This window comes from Capricornis sumatraensis, chromosome 2 (assembly GCF_032405125.1).
Source record: "Capricornis sumatraensis isolate serow.1 chromosome 2, serow.2, whole genome shotgun sequence".
Classification (NCBI taxonomy): Eukaryota; Metazoa; Chordata; class Mammalia; order Artiodactyla; family Bovidae; genus Capricornis; species Capricornis sumatraensis.
In genome coordinates, this window is record NC_091070.1 from 196,978,281 (window position 1) to 196,997,605 (window position 19,325).

Genomic DNA, 19,325 nt, shown 5'->3' on the forward strand with positions numbered 1-19,325 from the left:
TGCATTTAAATGATCAAGCATTATATTGTATTAACATCACAAACTATAGTATCCCCCTACCCTGGTCTTCCTTTCTATCTTTATGTCAGTATATGCATTTTTTATGGTGTTTCCCCTTCTTTAACTATTTGATTTACATTATTTCACAACTCTTTATCTTGGTAAAATATAGATGTAAAGATTCTGTCTGTTCTTTTGATGAATTTAAAGTATATTGCATACTCCCTGTGTTGTCAATAGACAAAAACCAATATTCAAATACATTTCAGCTCTTAAAATTCTTTATTTCAGTAAGTCAGTGAGTATTTATAGATTACTGACATTGTGTCAAGCATTGTGTCATACCTAGGATGGAGAGAGAAAGTGGTGATAAAAATAAAAGGCATTAGATTCTTCTGATGAGAAACCATACTCAGAGTAAAAAGACACAAAAAATAAACATATAATAAATGAGTAATAAAAAGGTAAATATGTTTTAAGGAATAAACAAGATGTTGTGGCAATGTAGAGGAACACTGACTGTCAGTGCTTGGGAAATCAGATAAGACTTCCCAGAGTAGATACCATTTCATGTAGGTCTACAGGATGAGTAGGAATTTTCCACAAGGAAAAACAGAGATGTGGAAAACATAATGAAGTGGGTGATAATGCTGTTGGTGACATGATTTTCTAAAATGATGATACTTCTGGATAAAATTATAAACAAATCAATTATAATCTTTCCTTGATTTACATGTTAGTTGCATCTTTGGAAAAATCAGTGTTTATTAAAGCCATGCAAAATATTTTCCATGTGTGAAACAGATTCTAAGCTCACATAATTATAAGATTTTGCATGCATGAATGTCTGTGTACATAAGGGAGTCAAATCCCTTATGATTATACAGTGAAAATGACAAATAGATTCAAGGGATTAGATCTGATAGACAGAGTTCCTGAAGAACTGTGGACAGAGGTTTGTAACATTGTACAGGAGGAGGTGATCGAACCATCTCCAAGAAAAAGAAATGCAAAAAGGCAAATGGTTGTCTGAGGAGGCCTTACAAATAGCTGAGAAAAGAAGAGAAGTGAAAGGCAAAGGAGAAAAGGAAAGATATACCTATCTGTATGCAGAGTTCCAAAGAATAGCAAGGAGAGATAAGAAAGCCTTCCTAACTGAACAATGCAAAGAAATAGAGGAAACAACAGAATGGGAAAGAGTAGAGGTCTCTTCAAGAAAATTCGAGATACTAAGGGAACGTTGACTCATTGGAAAAGATTCTGATGCTGGGAGGGATTGGGGACAGGAGGAGAAGGGGCGACCGAGGATGAGATGGCTGGATGGCATCACGGACTCGATGGACATGAGTCTGAGTGAACTCCGGGAGTTGGTGATGGACAGGGAGGCCTGGCATGCTGCAATTCATGGGGTTGCAAAGAGTTGGACACAACTGAGCGACTGAACTGAACTGAACTGAAGGGAACGTTTCATGCAAAGATGGGTGCAATAAAGGACAGAAACTGCAAGGACCTAACAGAAGCAGAAAATATTAAGAGGTGTCAAGAATACACAGAAGAAGTATACAAAAAAGATCTTAATGACCCAAATAACCACAATGGTGTTATCACTCACCTAGAGCCAGACATCATGGAGTGTGAAGTCAAGTGGGTCTTGTGACACATCACTATGGTCAAAGCTATTGGAGGTGATGGAATTCCAGTTGAACTATTTCAAATTCTAAAAGATGATGCTGTGAAAGTGCTGCACTTGCTATGCCAGCAAATTTGGAAAACTCAGCAGTGGGCACTGGACTGGAAAGGTCAGTTTTCATTCCAATCCCAAAGAAAGTCAGTGCCAAAGATTGTTCAAACTACTGCCCAATTGCACTCATCTCACACACTAGCAAAGTAATGCTGAAAATTCTCCAAGCTAGGCTTCAACAGTATATGAACCGAGAACTTCCAGATGTTCAAGCTGGATTTAGAAAAGGCAGAGGAACCAGAGATCAAATTGCCAATATCCGTTGTAGCATACAAAAAGCAAGAGAATTCCAGAAAAACATCTACTTCTGCTTTATCAACTATGCCAAAGCCTTTGACTGTGTGGATCACAACAAAGTGTGGAAAATTCTTAAAGAGATGGAAATAGCAGACCATCTCACCTGCCTCCAGAGAAACCTGTATGCAGGTCAAGAAAGCAACAGTTAGAACTGGACATGGAACAACAGACTGGATCCAAATTGGGAAAGCAGTACATCATGGCTGTATATTCTCATCCTGCTCATTTAACTTCTATGCAGAGTACATCATGCAAAATGCTGGGCTGGATGAAGCACAAGCTGGAATCAAGATTGCTGGGAGAAAGATCAATAACCTCAGATATGTAGATGACACCACTGTTATGGTAGAAAGTGAAGGGGAACTAAAGAGCCTCTTGATGAAGGTGCATGAGAAGAGTGAAAATGCTGCCTTAAAAGTCAACATTCAAAGAACAAAGATCATGGCATCTGGCCCCATCACTTCATGGCAAATTGATGGGGAAACAATGAAATTAGTGACAGACTATATATTCTTAGGCTCCAAAATCACTGCAGATGGTTGACTGCAGCCATGAAATTAAAAGACATTTGGTCCTTGAAACAAAAGCAATGACAAACCTAGACAGCATGTTAAAAAGCAGAGACATTACTTTGATGACAAAGATCTGTATAGTCTAAGCTATGGTTTTTCCAGTAGTCATGTACAGATGCGGAGAAGGCCATGACACCCCACTCCAGTACTGTTGCCTGGAAAATCCCATGGATGGGGGAGCCTGGTGGGCTGCTGTCTATGGGGTCACACAGAGTTGGACACAACTAAAGTGACTTAGCAGCAGCAGCAGCATGTATGGATGTGAGAGTTGGACCATAAAGAAGGCTGGGCATTTTAATTGATGCTTTTTAACTGTGGTGTTGGAGAAGACTCTTGGGAGTCCCTTGGACTGCAAGGAGATCAAACCAGTCAAGCCTAAAGGAAATCAGTCCTGAATATTCCTTGGAAGGACTGACGCTAAAGTTGTAGCTCCAATCCTTTGGCCACCTGATGCGAAGAACCTACTCATTGGAAAAGACTCTGATGCTGGGAAAGATTGAAGGCAGGAGGAGAAGGGGATGATAGAGGATGAGACTGTTGAATGGCATCATCGACTCAATGGATATGAGTTTGAGCAAGCTCTGGGATATGATGAAAGACAGGGAAGCCAGGCCTGCTGCATTCCATGGGGTCACAAAGAGTTGGATATGACTGAGTGATTGAACAAGAACATATCTGTGTGCATGAATATGTGAGTATATCTGACACTTGGAAGTCATACTGGACTTTTCTCTACTTTGTACTACATCTAGCATTCCTCGTCTCTACTACTCAAGTGCCATCAGTGCTCTTTTATCCTTATGAAAACAAACAAAAATGCCTTAACAAATTTCTAAAATGCCTCCTAGGTATACTGCTCACAATGATAACCACCTCAAATGAATGAATAATTAAAGTAAAAATAAAACTAACAAAAGTTGTTAAAAAGAGAAGGGGATAATTGTGTACATAAACTATTTCCTTGTCTTTCATATAAGAATTTCAATAGATACCATTTGATGTTGATAAACTAAGATAATAGAAAAATAAATATATTGTGTAGAATAATATCTGAGAAACAAAACTGAAGTGGTTAAGAACATTTTCATCTAGGGACTGAGAATTGGGTTTGAGAGATATTAGTCATAGGATAATTTTACTTAGCATATTTATATAACATCTATATATAAATGTGTATTTGTATAACATCTCTGTCCATATATATATGTATATATATGGATTAATTCTGATATGAAAATCAATTCTTGCTCTTTCACTTTTTAACATTTAAAAATAATTGTTTTGAGATAAGTTTACCCATAACAAAATGTACCTATTTTACCTATGCAATTTAGTTAGTTTGGAAAATATATAATATAAATCCACCACCATCACATATATATGAGGTTCATTTTTTTCCTGAAAAGTTGTCAAGTTCTTCAAGCACTGTTTGTTTTTACAGTTAGTTTTTTCTATATTAAATTATCATTGCACCTTTGTTCAAACTTAATTGACCATATGTATATGGATATATTTCTTCACCCTGTAATCTGATCCACTTATTTATATAACTTTCCTGTAAGTCTTATTATCATGTAAGTTCTTCAACTCTTATTTTTCATAATTGTATTCAGAATTTCAGGTCCTTTGAGTTTCCATATAAACTTTAGAGTCAGTTTGTTGATTTCTAGGAATAAGTCCTGCTGAGATTTTGATTGGTATTGTATTTAATCTAGAGATCAGGTTTTGGAAAGTTGTCACTTTAATAATAATGATTTCTCTAATCCATGAACAAGGTAGATCTTGCTATTTAATTGGTCTTCCTTAATATGTATCAGCAATTTTTATTTTTTTATTTTTCAATATACAGTTCCTATATATAATTTGTTAAATTTAAGCCTTGTTAGTTTGTTTTTTTGATGGTATTGTAAGTGGTATGGTATTTCAAATTTCATTTTCTGGTTGTTCATGGCTAGTACCTTTCTGGAATCTCTACTTAATCTCCTAAATTTTCAACATGGATTCTCCACTGTGGATGGTTGCATGCTGAATGTTTCCCAGCACTGTGCACTTAGGAAATTACAACTTCCTGGCCACTCTTTGACTGGTCTCATGGAATTTTATTCTATATGGCTTAACATTCAGACAGTCATAAGCAGATTGCTGTACATTTTTGATGCTCTGACTCCCATAGCAGTCTCCTCTTCAATAGTCTGACCTTCAAACTTTCCTCATCCCTCTCCAAACTCTTACTTCTGTCTTTTCAACACAGTAAACCACCCTGTTGTACTTGGGAACCCTCTTCTCCCTGGACAATAGATCAGAAAGTATCACTAATCTAAAAGCTAGTATTATCATTAGACTCACCTAATTTTTCCCCCTTTGTCAGGTGTCTCAGTTTGGCACTGCTTATCATTTAACTCTGAGAAGAGTTATTTTGTATATATTTGTCCAATTTTCTAGTTGTTTATGATGGGATTATGGATCTAATCTTAGTTATTCTCTCATGGCTAATAGTTGTCATATTAGTAAGTGCTTTCCTCTCTATCTCTGTAAGTACCTTAAGGGATTTCCAAGAAGAGTTTTCAAGTCAGTGTGGTACACATCCACCCCTAACCACACATGCTGCATATTTACCACTCTGGCAAATGAAAGAAATGTATGTATAACTCTGCTGAGATAGTCAGGGGTCAAAGAAGATTTCAGAGTTTTGATTGTGATTTTACAGTCTGATTGGCTGAATTGTGGTCAACTCCTCTTCTTATCTGCAGTCCCTGACAACCACTGATTTTTGTTTTTCTAACATTTAATATTTTAATCATTTAATTGTACAATTCAGTGGCATTAAGTACATTGACACTATTGTGTAACCACCACCACTAACCTTTTCTAGAACCTTTTCATCATCTCAAACAGAAACTCTAACTATTAAATAATAACTCCCATTCCTTCCTATGTCCAGCTCCTGGTAACCTCTATTTTACTTTCTTTCTCTATGAATTTGCCTATCTAGGTATATAAATGGGAATCATACAGTATTTGTCCTTGTCTGGTTTATATCATTTTACATAATGTTTTCAAGGTTCATGCATGTTGTATCTTGTCTTAGAATTTCATTCCTTTCTATGGCTGAATAATATTTCATTTTATCTATGTCTGTATACTGTTCTTGTTCAGTGGCTAAGTTGTGTCTGACTCTTTGCAACCCCATGGATTGTAGCATGCCAGGTTTTCTTGTCCTTCATTATTTCCTGGAGTTTGCTTAAGCTCATGTCCATTGAGTTTTGCCACCCAACCATCTCATCCTCTGTTGACTTCTTCTCCTCCGGCCCTCAATCTTTCCCAGCATCAGGGTCTTTTCCAATGAGTCAGCTTTTTGCATCTGGTGGCCAAAATAGTGGAGCTTCAGCTTCAATACCAGTCCTTCCAGTGAATATTCAGGTTGATTTCCTTTAGGATTGACTGGTTTGATCTCCTTGCTGCCCAAGGAACTCTCAAGTGTCTTCTCCAGCCCCACAATTCAAAAGCATCAATTCTTCAGTGCTCAGCCTTCTTTATGGTTCAGCTCTCACATCTGTACATGACTACTGGAAAACCCATAGCTTAGACTATACAGGCCTTTTTTGGTGAAGTGATGTACAGCCTTGATGTACTCTTTTCCCAGTTTTGAACCAGTCCATTGTTCCATGTGCAGTTCTAACTGTTGCTTTTTGATCTGCATCAGGTTTCTCAAGAGTCAGATAAGGTGGTCTGGTATTCCCATCTCTTTAAGAATTTCTCACAGTTTGTTGTGATCCACACAGTCAATGGCTTTAGGTTGTCAATGAAGCAGAAGTAAATGCTTTTTTCTTTTGGGGGGCCGCATTCCCTGGCTTTTTTTTATGACCCAGTAGATGTTGGTAATTTGGTCTCTAGTTTCTCTGCATTTTCTAAATCCAGCTTGTACCTCTGAAAGTCCTCATTTCATATACAGCTGAAGCCTAGCTTGAAGGATTTTGAGCATATTCTTGATAGCATGTGAAATGAGTACAACTGTACAGTAGTTTGAACATTTTTTAACATTGTCTTTATTTGGGATTGGAATGAAAATGGACCTTTTCCAGCCCTGTGACCACTGGTAAGTTTTCCAAATTTGCTGGCATATTGAACACAGCACTTTAACAGCATCATCTTTTAGGATTTGAAGTAGCTCAGCTGGAATTCCATTACCTCTACTAGCTTTATTCTTAGTTATGCTTCCTAAGGCCCACTTGACTTCACAGTCCAGGATGTCTGCCTCTAGGTGAGTGATTTCTGTCTTAGTCAGGCGTTAAGCTCGGTTGAGTTTCATTCTCCACTTTTAATTCTGCCTTGTATCTTTGATACGCTTTGTGAGAGAATGATTTTTACTCCTCCTCCAAGGTTTGAGCCCTTCGATAATGTTGATATATTGTCTTCCCTTAAATGTAGATAATTTTTTTCCTTTTAATACATCTCCTCTTACAATGAGTCTCACTAGTGCACTGGGGTTACAAGGCTTGTTGTTCTTCCCTCGTGACTTAGGGCCTTTTTTCTATAGGGAAAATGATATTCATGGGGCCATTCTCCCTTTGCAGGTCTGCATCACAAAGAAAGGCATTTTCTAGTCCTCTGCCTTGCTTCTAATGTTTCTCCTAAATGCTTGAAGGCTTGTGTAGGAGAGTGCCCCAGTGCTGTGAACTTCCTTTTGTGCCTGTAACTCCCAGGGTTTCTACTCTCTCATGTTCCTCAAACTTGACCTTAAGTGATTTTTAAAAAATTAACTTCTTTTTAGTCATTTGTATGGGACCCAGCATTTCTTTATCCTGTGCTCTGATATAGGGGAGTCAGTGCTTGCTTCTCATCCCTTTTTGGTAGAGTCTGACTTTTCTTGGATATTAGAATTTCAGTTACCCTACAATCTCAGTTCTCTGATAGATTTTTATAAGTTATGTTTTTGTTCTTTACTGGGATTTTTCTGTTAAGATGGAGAAGATCTTTCCAGCTTTCTACATTCTAAGTGGAAGTGAAACTTCTAAAACTTAAAAATAATTAAGTTCCTGTTAGGAAATATAGCTTTTATACTAAGTCAGTGTTTCTCAAATTATTTCCGATATTGGTATATTAGGTATTTATAATACTAGTTATAGAACTTTGGCTTTATTCACAATAAAATAGCTATTTGTTACAAGTTAAATGTTACCATTTATTTTCATAATTGATGAAATTTAATGAACATCTTTTGTATTTCACTGGTTATATGAGATATTTTTCATACCTAATTTTCATAACAGAGTTTTGAAATATGGATTTTACCATTCCTTTTTATGGATGAGAGAAACTGAGGCTTAAAATGATTAAGCTGATTGCCTTGTGTCATGGAGAATTAATATGTAGTAGAGATGAGATTTGAGCCCATATCTTTCTGATTTAAAAATCTATTCTCTTTCTACTTCATCACAATATGTGGTTAATTTCTTTAGTGCCTGGATAAGCACTGAATTACAGGGGGAATGTAATGATAAAATTTTTGCTGGAGTTGTGTTACTAAATGCATTTTGATTTCTGCTTAACAAGAGCCAATTTTTTGAACAATAGGCAGTGATATGGGAAATGATGATGCCATCGGAGGGAATGTGAGCAAATATGTGGTGCTTCCAACTGGATACTGTGGACAGCCCAAGAAAGGACATCTTATCTTTGATGCTTGCTTTGAAAGTGGTGAGTGTATCAAAGACCTTTTCTTTTGAGATTGTCTGGTGAGGTTTTTTATTTAGAATCTTACTCCATATGACCACTTTATGTGATTCAACCCTTTTAATTTTTTTTTACCATAATGAAATAAGTTATGAGTGAAAAATCAAATTTGAATGAATTAACTTGTAAATACTTAAAGTGAAACACAATAAATGCTTTTGTTGTCATAAATGATTAGAAAAATAATGATAGTACTAATGAACACTTATAGAGGACTTTATATTTTATCAAATGCTTATCTAGATATTATTTCTTTTGGGAAAAATTAATATAATTTGACTACTTGATAAATCATTGATATTGAATATCTACTATATGGCTCTTAGTCATTCTGAGAGGAGGCTTCTCTATAAAAAAAGTTAAAGAATAGATTCAGTTGAATAAAACATAAAAAGTAATATACTTCATACACAGCAAATGCTATGAGAATTCTGATAGGGAAACTCAGGGCTTGATTGTGAACTTCCATCCAGTAGTAACTGAATCTTGTTAATTTCCTTGAGCCACACACTCTGAATGGAATGTAAGCGTATAGTGTGTATTCAGAATATCTTAAAAATATTAATGAGAAATTAAACATAATTTTGTTTAAAAAATAATTGTTGATTATTTTGGGTTTTGAATGTTGTGCTTGCACGTTTGTGGGTATGCATGATTGAAGGGACATTTTAGTTATGAAAGTTCTCTGAACCCTAAGAACCATGGCTGTTTATACCAACAACTGAAAAATTGTTTATGCAGGATTTTCCCTTTTGTTTATTCTATGTTGTTTTAGTATTTTAGGGCTACCTTTATAAAGAACCATAAACTGATTGACTTCAAAAAAGAAATTTAATGTTTCAGAATTCTGGAGGACAGAAGTCTGAGATTGAGATGTTGACAGTGTTGGTTCCTTCTAAGGGTTGTGAAGAAGAATCTGTTTAGTGTCTCTCCTCTACCTTTCTGTAGTTTGCTAGCAATCTTTGGTGTTCCTTGGTCTGTAGAAATACCATCCTGATTTCTGCCTTCATTTTCACAGGCATTCTCTGTGTGTACATGTCTGTCTCTAAATATTCCCTTTTTATAAGGATATCAGTCATATTGGACTAGGGCCTACTCTAATGACCTGCTTTTAACATGATTCCTTCTACAGAAAACCTCTGAGTAGAGTCACAGGGCTAAGACATCAATATACAAATTTTGGGGAGATGTAATTTAATCTATAACACAATATTGTAGTGTTGTCTTTCCAGTCAGACTTGGACACTGTCAACATAATTGGGAACAACGTATTGTACTTTCTTTGAATCTTGTATAGCTATCCTTTGGTGCCTGGGTAGGATTGGTTCTAGGACCTGTGTGGATGCCAAAATCCACAGATATGCAAGTCCTTTATATAAAATGATGTAATATTTGTGTGTAACCTATGCACATCCTCCTGTATACATTATTGTCTCTAGATTACTTATAATATGTTATGCAGTGTAAATGCTATGTAAGTAGTTACCAGCAACTGGCAAATTCAAGTTTTGCCTTCTGGCACCTTAGAATTGAAAAAAAAATTTTTTTTGATCTTTGGTTCATTGAATCTGGACATGTGGAACCCATGGATATGGAGGGCTGAGTTCATGTGGATGAAGTTTATTGCCTTCAGATAGGCTTCTATTTTCTTTCTTTCAGAGTTGTGTAATATATAAGGTGCACATTATAATATGTAAAATATGTAATATGTACATTGCCTGTTCCTAAGCTGGTGGATAACTAATCTGTGTTTCTTATGAGAAATAAGGTCTGTAGGGCAAATATGAACTCTCCTATGAATTCCTGATATGTTTTCTTTCCATATGCCCTTCCACGTAAGTATTATTTTCCCTGGAAAAACATCTACACCACCCTATTTTATCTTGAGAGATACCTGACATTTTTTATGATTTTTAAAAGTTTCTGTTACTCTTTTCTTCTAGACTATAACATGCTTCTGGGTAGAATCTGAGTATGGTTAATCCATGTCCTTTTATTGAACCAGGCAGAGTGCTTACAAAATTAAGCAAATTTAATTCTGTATTTGTTGAATGAAGTAGTTTAAACAACAGAAGTCTGTGGAAAGATTAACTTTCTGATAGGTTTGATGAAAAAGCCATATTTAATTGCTCATTATTATCTAGCCCACCAACTAGTCCAACCAGTTATCCAATTTCTAGTCCAACTTCTCTAGTCTGACTTAGTTGTCCTAGTTCAACTTCTCTCAAGCCTTCATACTTTTGTGGATGCTATTTTCTCTGTGTCCCAGATTCTTTGTTTACTTGGTAAAATGTTAATTTAGACTCAGGCCAGTATTTCTTTCTCTGAGAAACAGTACCTCTTAGGCGGGTTTGACTATCTCTACCTATATGTTTGCAGGCACCTTTCCTGTGACTTACAGGCCTTTTCCATGATAGCTTTTATTGCATTGCAGTCATTTAGTAATCTCTTTTTCCTTATCACTAAAAATTCCTTGAAGTCAGTGACGGTTTCTTATTAATTTTTGTTCTCTAGCACCTGGTGTACTACCAGAAACTGACTCTGATGAAATGGAATTATATGATTTCAGTCAGTTAGTTCAGTCAGTTCAGTTCGCTCAGTCATGTCTGACTCTTTATGACCCCATAAATTGCAGCACGCCAGGGCTCCCTGTCCATCACCATCTCCCGGAGTTCACTCAAATTCATGTCCATCGAGTCGGTGATACCATCCAGCCATCTCATCCTCTGTCGTGCCCTTCTCCTCCTGCCCCAAATGCCTCCCAGCATCAGGGTCTGTTCCAATGAGTCAACTCTTCACATGAGGTGGCCAAAGTACTGCAGCTTCAGCTTCAGCATCATTCCTTCCAGAGAACATCCAGGACTGATTTCCTTTAGGATGGACTGGTTGGATCTCCTTGCAGTCCAAGGGACTCTCAAGAGTCTTCTCCAACACCACAGTTCAAAAGCATCAATTCTTCAGTGCTCAGCTTTCTTTATAGTCCAACTCTCACATCCACACATGACCACTGGAAAAACTATAGCCTTGACTAAATGGACCTTTGTTGGCAATGTCTCTGCTTTTGAATATGCTGTCTAGGTTGGTCATAACTTTCCTTCCAAGGAGTAAGTGTCTTTTAATTTCATGGCTGCAGTCACCATCTGCAGTGATTTTGGAGCCCCCCAAAATAAAGTCAGCTACTGTTTCCACTGTTTCCCCATCTATTTGCCATGAAGTGATGGGACCAGATGCCATGATCTTCATTTTCTGAATGTTGAGCTTTAAGCCAACTTTTTCACTCTCCTCTTTCACTTTCATCAAGAGGCTTTTTAGTTCCTCTTCCCTTTCTGCCATAAGGGTGGTGTCATCTGCATATCTGAGGTTATTGATATTTCTCCCGGCAATCTTGATTCCAGCTTGTGTTTCTTCCAGTCCAGCGTTTCTCATGATGTACTCTGCATGTAAGTTAAATAAACAGGGTTACAATATACAGCCTTGATGTACTCCTTTTCCTATTTAGGAGCAGTCTGTTGTTCCATGTCCAATTCTAACTGTTGCTTTCTGACCTGCATATAGGTTTCTCAAGAGTCAGGTCAGGTGGTCTGGTATTCCCATCTCTTTCAGAATTTTCCACAGTTTATTGTGATCCACACAGTCAAAGGCTTTGGCATAGTCAAAAAGGAGAAATAGAGGTTTTTCTGGAACTCTCTTGCTTTTTCCATGATCCAGCGGATGTTGGCAATTTGATCTCTGGTTCCTCTGCCTTTTCTAAAACCAGCTTGAACATCTGGAAGTTCACAGTTCATGTATTACTGAATCCTGGCTTGGAGCATTTTGAGCACTACTTTGCTAGCGTGTGAGATGAGTGCAATTGTGCAGTAGTTTGAGCATTCTTTGGCATTGCCTTTCTTTGGGATTGGGATGAAAACTGACCTTTTCCAGTCCTGTGGCCACTGCTGAGTTTTCCAAATGTGCTGGCATATTGAGGGCAGCACTTTCACAGCATCATCTTTCAGGATTTGAAACAGCTCAACTGGAATTCCATCACCTCCACTAGCTTTGTTCATAGTGACGCTTTCTAAGGCCCACTTGACTTCACATTCCAGGATGTCTGGCTCTAGATTAGTGATCACATCATCATGATTATCTGGGTCTTGAAGATCTTTTTTGTACAGTTCTTCTGTGTATTCTTGCCACCTCTTCTTGATATCTTCTGCTTCTGTTAGGTCCAGACCATTTCTGTCCTTTATTGAGCCTTTCTTTGCATGAAATGTTCCCTTGGTATCTGTAATTTTCTTGAAGAGATCTCTAGTCTTTCCCATTCTGTTGTTTTTCTCTATTTCTTTGCATTGATCGCTGAAGAAGGCTTTCTTATCTCTTCTTACTATTCTTTGGAACTCTGCATTCAGACGCTTATATCTTTCCTTTTCTCCTTTGCTTTTCGCCTCTCTTCTTTTCACAGCTATTTGTAAGGCCTCTCCAGACAGCCATTTTGCTTTTTTGCATTTCTTTTCCATGGGGATGGTCTTGATCCCTGCTCCTGCACAATGTCACAAACCTCATTCCATAGTTCATCAGGCACTCTGTCTATCAGATCTAGGCCCTTAAATCTATTTCTCACTTCCACTGTATAATCATAAGGGATTTGATTTAGGTCATACCTGAATGGTCTAGTTGTTTTCCCTACTTTCTTTAACTTGAGTCTGAATTTGGTAATGAGTTATGATCTGAGCCACAGTCAGCTCCTGGTCTTGTTTTTGTTGACTGTATAGAGCTTCTCCATTTTGGCTGCAGAGAATATAATCAATCTCATTTCGGTGTTGACCATCTGGTGATGTCCATGTGTAGAGTCTTCTCTTGTGTTGTTGGAAGAGGGTGTTTGCTATGACCAGTGCATTTTCTTGGCAAAACTCTATTAGTCTTTGCCCTACTTCATTCCGCATTCCAAGGCCAAATTTGCCTGTCACTCCAGGTGTTTCTTGACTTCCTACTTTTGCATTCCAGTCCCCTATAATGAAAAGGACATCTTTTTTGGGTGTTAGTTCTAAAAGGTCTTGTAGGTCTTCATAAAACCGTTCACCTTCAGCTTCTTCAGCTTTACTGGTTGGGGCATAGACTTGGATAACTGTGATATTGAATGGTTTGCCTTGGAGACGAACAGAGATCATTTTGTCGTTTTTGAGATTGCATCCAAGTACTGCATTTCGGACTCTTTTGTTGACCATGATGGCTACTCCGTTTCTTCTGAGGGATTCCTGCCCACAGTAGTAGATATAATGGTCATCTGAGTTAAATTCACCCATTCCAGTCTATTTTAGTTCTCTGATTCCTAGAATGTCGATGTTCACCCTTGCCTTCTCTTGTTTGACCACTTCCAATTTGCCTTGATTCATGGACCTGACATTCCAGGTTCCTATGCAATATTGCTCTTTACAGCATTGGACCTTGCTTCTATCACCAGTCACATCCACAACTGGGTATTGTTTTTGCTTTGGCTTCATCCCTTCATTCTTTCTGGAGTTATTTCTCCACTGATCTTCAGTAGCATATTGGGCACCTAATGACCTGGGGAGTTCCTCTTTTGGTATCCTATCATTTTGCCTTTTCATACTGTTCATGGGGTTCTCAAGGCAAGAATACTGAAGTGGCTTGCCATTCCCTTCTCCAGTGGACCACATTCTGTCAGACCTCTCCACCATGACCCGCCCATCTTGGGTTGCCCTGCTGGCATGTCTTGGTTTCATTGAGTTAGACAAGGCTATGGTCCTAGTGTGATTAGATTGACTAGTTTTCTGTGAGTATGGTTTTAGTGTGTCTCCCGTCTGATGCCCTCTTGCAACATCTACCATCTTACTTGGGTTTCTCCTACCTTGGGCGTCGGGTATCTATCTCTTCATGGCTGCTCCAGCAAAGCACAGCTGCTTAGCATATATACATAGAATTTATAAAGATGCTACCAGCAATCCTCATGCAGAGCAGCAAAGGAGAGACAGAGACACAAAGATCAGACATTTGAATTCAGTGGGAGAAGGAGAGGGTGGGATGATTTGAGAGAATAGCATTGAAACATGTACATTACCATATGTAAAATAAATGACCAGTGCGAGTTCAATGCGTGAAGCAGGCACCCATAGCCAGTGCTCTGGGACAAACCAGAGGGATGGGGTAGCAAAGGCGGTGGGAGGGGGTTCAGGATGTAGAGGACACATGTATAACTGTGGCTGATTCATGTTAATGTATGGCAGAAACCATCACAATATTATAAAGTAATATCCTTCAATTAAAATAAATAAATTAATTAAAATAGATGTTAACAGTTGTCAAGTGTTTGTTGTTGCTGATTTGCTAAGTCATATTCAACTCTGCAACCCCAGGGACTGCCAGGCTCTTCTGTTCAGTTTTCAGGTATATAATACCATATTCTTTAACTCTAGTTACTGTGCTGCACATTAGATCCTTAGAACTTATAATTGAAATTTTGTACCCTTTGACCTGCTGCTGCTGCTGCTGCTGCTGCTAAGTCACTTCAGTCGTGTCGACTCTGTGCGACCCCATAGACGGCAGCCCACTAGGCTCCTCTGTCCCTGGGATTCTCCAGGCAAGAATACTGGAGTGGGTTGCCATTTCCTTCTCCAATGCATGAAAGCGAAAAGTGAAAGTGAAGTCGCTCTCCAATGCATGAAAGTGAAAAGCGAAAGTGAAGTCGCTCAGTCGTGCCTGACTCTTAGTGACCTCTTGGACTGCAGCCTACCAGGCTCTTCTGTCCATGGGATTTTCCAGGCAAGAGTCCTGGAGTGGGTTGCCATTGCCTTCTCTGACCCTTTGACCTACATCACTCTATTTCCTCTTCCCTTAGCCCCAGGCAACCCCCATTCTTTTTTTTTGTGTCTACAAAATCAGCTTGCCTGTGGCATTATTCACAATAGCCAAGATATGAAAACAACCTATATGTACTTTGGTGGATAAATGGATACAGAAAATATCCATACTTTTGGACTCAGTGTGTATACACACACACACACACACACACACACACACACACACATACATAAAGGACATCTTGCCATTTGTGACCACATGAGATGAATCTGGTGGGAATGCTACTTTTTTTTTTTAAATAAGAGGTAACATAGTATAACACCCCAAAACACAGGTTTTGGTTTCAGATAGACTTGGATTCATATATTAACTTTAGCACGTACTGGTTATGCCATACTGATGATATCACTTAAAGTTTACTTAAATTGGGGAAATAAATATATATATTGTAGAATTATTATGCAAATTAGAGATGGCATACAAAATAGGTTTAGCACAATATCTACTAATGAATTTCAGGTGGTAATACTGGCTCATATATAATATCACTATTTCAAGGGTGCTGAAATGTACCAGAACTTTTCTTGGTATATTTACTAATGTTATTACTAATACTTAGAAAAACTTTGCAATAAAGGAGGCTTAAATTCCCTCCAGAGTTATACTGAGATAAGGACTTAGGTAAGAGTTGTATATTTAGATGGGGAATCTCAGGAAGAACAAGTGAGGGAGTAGGGAGAGTAATATTGGTAAAGGAGTAAAGCTAGCAAAGTATGTGTCCATTAACAGGTGTGATAATTTTTATAGGTAGATTAACCTTGGTTAGAGGGAGCCCACTCATGCACATGTAGGGTGAAAACTGCATTACTTCTCTCACAAATATAATTAACATGTGTGAAATTTATTTTTTTGCCTGAATTATAGGTATTTTATATATTTTTAAATAGGATGATCGATGAGCAAATATTTTCTTTCTGCCAATCATATCATTAAAGTAGATAATCAGTCTAATATAACTCCATAATTACTTCATTGCTGTGCATTTCAAAAGGTTAAAACAAAATGATTTTGAAAAATAAAAAAACAAATCCATATTAACTAAGTCCCTGGGGAATGAAGCCAAGGAAATATATGAAACTTTAAGAGTCACAAGAATTATGCAAGAAAAGAACTAAAAAATAAAACAAAAAACAACCCAAATAAATAAAGAGAATGGGGGAAAGGGTCTACTTAAGTCTTCCTCTTACTAATAACAAGAGGTTTTCTGAGATCCTATCTCTACTGTGATTTGTAGAAACTTTGTGGGGATTTTGGGCTGATTAGATAATTCATTTAGAAAAAATTATTTGGTACCAATTAACCCTTTAATCCTAGAATTCTTTTTAGTATTGGATAGCTGTACTTTTGGAGAAGGGAATGGCAATCCACTCCAGTGTTCTTGCCTGGAGAATTCCATGTACAGAAAAGTCTGGAGGGCTTCAGTTTGTGGGGTCGCACACAACTGGACTGAGTGACTAACACACACACATACACACACACACACACACTCATGCACAACTTCCTTATCTCTATCACCATGTCTAATTTATTCTTGGTCCTGTTATGGAAAGTTGATTTATGACCACTGGGTGAATTATTCCATCCATTTAGTGCCTTCTCTGTGTTAGGTATTATCTGACAAGCATGGAAGATCTTCCAACATATTTTCTTTTTTGTTTTTGGTTATGACTTCATAACCAAAGATTTGCATACTTTGTACCCATTCCCATACTTCCATTCTATGTCTCTGTCCCAGACCTCTATGCCTGCAGTCTTTCAGTCTTGTTTTTTACAGTCCTCTTACCAACCAATCCACCAAGACATTTGCCATTACCCAAGAGTCCAAGATTCCTTCCTGGAGATTTCCTTCCTGGAGAAGGAGCAAAGATTTCTTTCCTGAAGAAGGAAATGTCAACCCACTCCAGAATTCTTGCTTGGGAAATTCCATGGACATAGTAGCCTGGTGGGCTGAAGTCCATAGGGTCACACAGACTTGGACACGACTGAAACAAGTTAGCAGCAAAAGTCCATGTATATCCTTACCTCATACTACTTCTGCCAAAGGAGATGAGTAAGTGTACTGCTCTAAACTCTATTCACTGGGAGATGTTCCTATCACCTCATCCTTTAAAGAAAACTGAGTGATATTATAGAGCAGAAACAAAAGTTTTTTTAGCTTATGCCAACATATCAGGCCTGTCTATCTGTTAATGAGTCTTGAGTTTTGTCTTCCCTAGGGAATCTCCCATGAGGCCATGGATGTTAGCTGAGAGAATGGCTATAACAGAGCTAAGTGTCATAGGAGTCTGGGTTTGCTACCTATCATTCAAACTACACAATTACTTGATGTCTCATGATCAGAAGCTCAGTATTTACTAGCAATCAAGAGTTTTCCAGAAGCTGCTTTTTACTGCAGAGCTAATCTCTTGCTTTAGAACTCCAGGAATCTGTTTGTCAGAGATTCTGCAGTGTCTTGTCTCTATCATGATTGTCTTTCTTTTTTTAAATTTTATTTTGCAAGAATACCTAACATGAGATCTACTCTCTTAACAAATTTTTAAGTCTACAATACAATATCATTGACTTTAGATACAGTCTTGAATAGCGGATCTCTAGAGCTTATTCATCTTGCTTAACTGAAACTTTATGCCCAGTGTTCAGCGTTGATTGCCTTTAAGATTGACTGATTTGATCTCCTTGCAGTCCAAGGGACTCTGAAGAGTCTTCTCCAATACCACAGTTTGAAAGCATCGATTCTTTGGTGCTCTGCTTTCTTTATGGTTCATTTCTAATTATTCTTATTTGGATACACTACATGCAGTGAGACACACAGAGACACACACACACACACAAACTCCTTATTCAGGTGCAGCATTGTGGAAAGCACTTGGATGGAGACTAGATCTACATAGGGAGATCGCTTAGGGAGTTTTTAGAAGAATATATTTGAGAAAATATGAGGGTCTGAATGTAATATAGTTTGCCTGATGACTCAGGGTTATCATCAAGGACATCATTTTTACTGTTGTTTATCTGTAACACCATAAAGTACTTTGATGATGAATGATTATAATATCCTTATGGGGAGTTGGAGTGTATAGTGCTCCTTCTTACTATATCAAAATTATTCCTAATTTTTGAATACCTATATTAGTAAGTGTAACACAGTGGCTAACTTGGCAGGTTTGGGCGTAAAATGGCCTAGAGTCAGTTTCTAACTTCACCACTTACCAGATGTTCAGCATTGTACAAGTTGTTTAACATTTCTGTAATTTGGTTTTTTCATACATAATATGGGGATGATAATAAGTGCCTACCTTATGGGATTTTAGGAAAGATGAAATGAGGTTGCACATGTAAAACAACATAACACTAGCACATGGCAGTTGCCCAACCAGCATTAATTATACAAGATACAGGAATGGGTAACTCTTACACTGTAGCAATGAGACAAATGCTCAAACTGATAATTATACTACAGTATAATATATATCACAGTATGATATATATCATATATAAAATATATATATATACACATACTATATACTAAACAGTATAACATATAAACAAACATTTTATAGAAACTAAGGTGGATGATAGAGATACTCTGGGTAGTTCATGCTTTGCTGTGTATATGGTATGCTGCTGTCCATGGGGTTGCAGAGTCAGACACAGGTTGGCAACTGAATAAAAACAACAACAATAGTATTTTTGATCATTCTCGTCCAAGTTCTTTGGCTTAGGAAATGTAGTGCTGTAAGATTGTTCTTTGTGTTTATATTTGAAGAATGTTTGTAGTATTTAAGTTAACAATATTCTCCTTTGGCTTCAGGAGTTATATTTGTAGTTGTGGAAAGAGCACTGTGTAGAATCAAGTGACATGGCTTTGAATCCTAGCCTGACCCAACTTTGGAAATTAATTTATGTCTTTGAACTCCATTGTATTCCTCTAAAAATAGGGAAAATACTTCATAATTTAAAAAATGACTAATTATAGTTACTATTAATATTAAAAAAATACCTAATCTATGTCAGTCTTTGAGCAAGAAGATTTACATATATCATCTATAATACTTTCATTTTTTCAGCTCCCTGGACTCCCATTCATACAGACCCATAGCAGTCTGCATACTTTTTAACTCTAT

General features: G+C 37.5%; 1 protein-coding gene across 1 annotated transcript in view; it reads left to right on the top strand.

Moving 5' to 3' along the window:
* AGBL4 (AGBL carboxypeptidase 4) overlaps positions 1-19,325 on the top strand; it is a 1,470,506-nt gene that overhangs the window by 85,522 nt on the left and 1,365,659 nt on the right. The window contains exon 2 of the mRNA XM_068961620.1: positions 8,185-8,307. Within this exon, the coding sequence (XP_068817721.1) occupies positions 8,185-8,307 (123 nt within the window). The remainder of the gene's footprint in view (positions 1-8,184; positions 8,308-19,325) is intronic.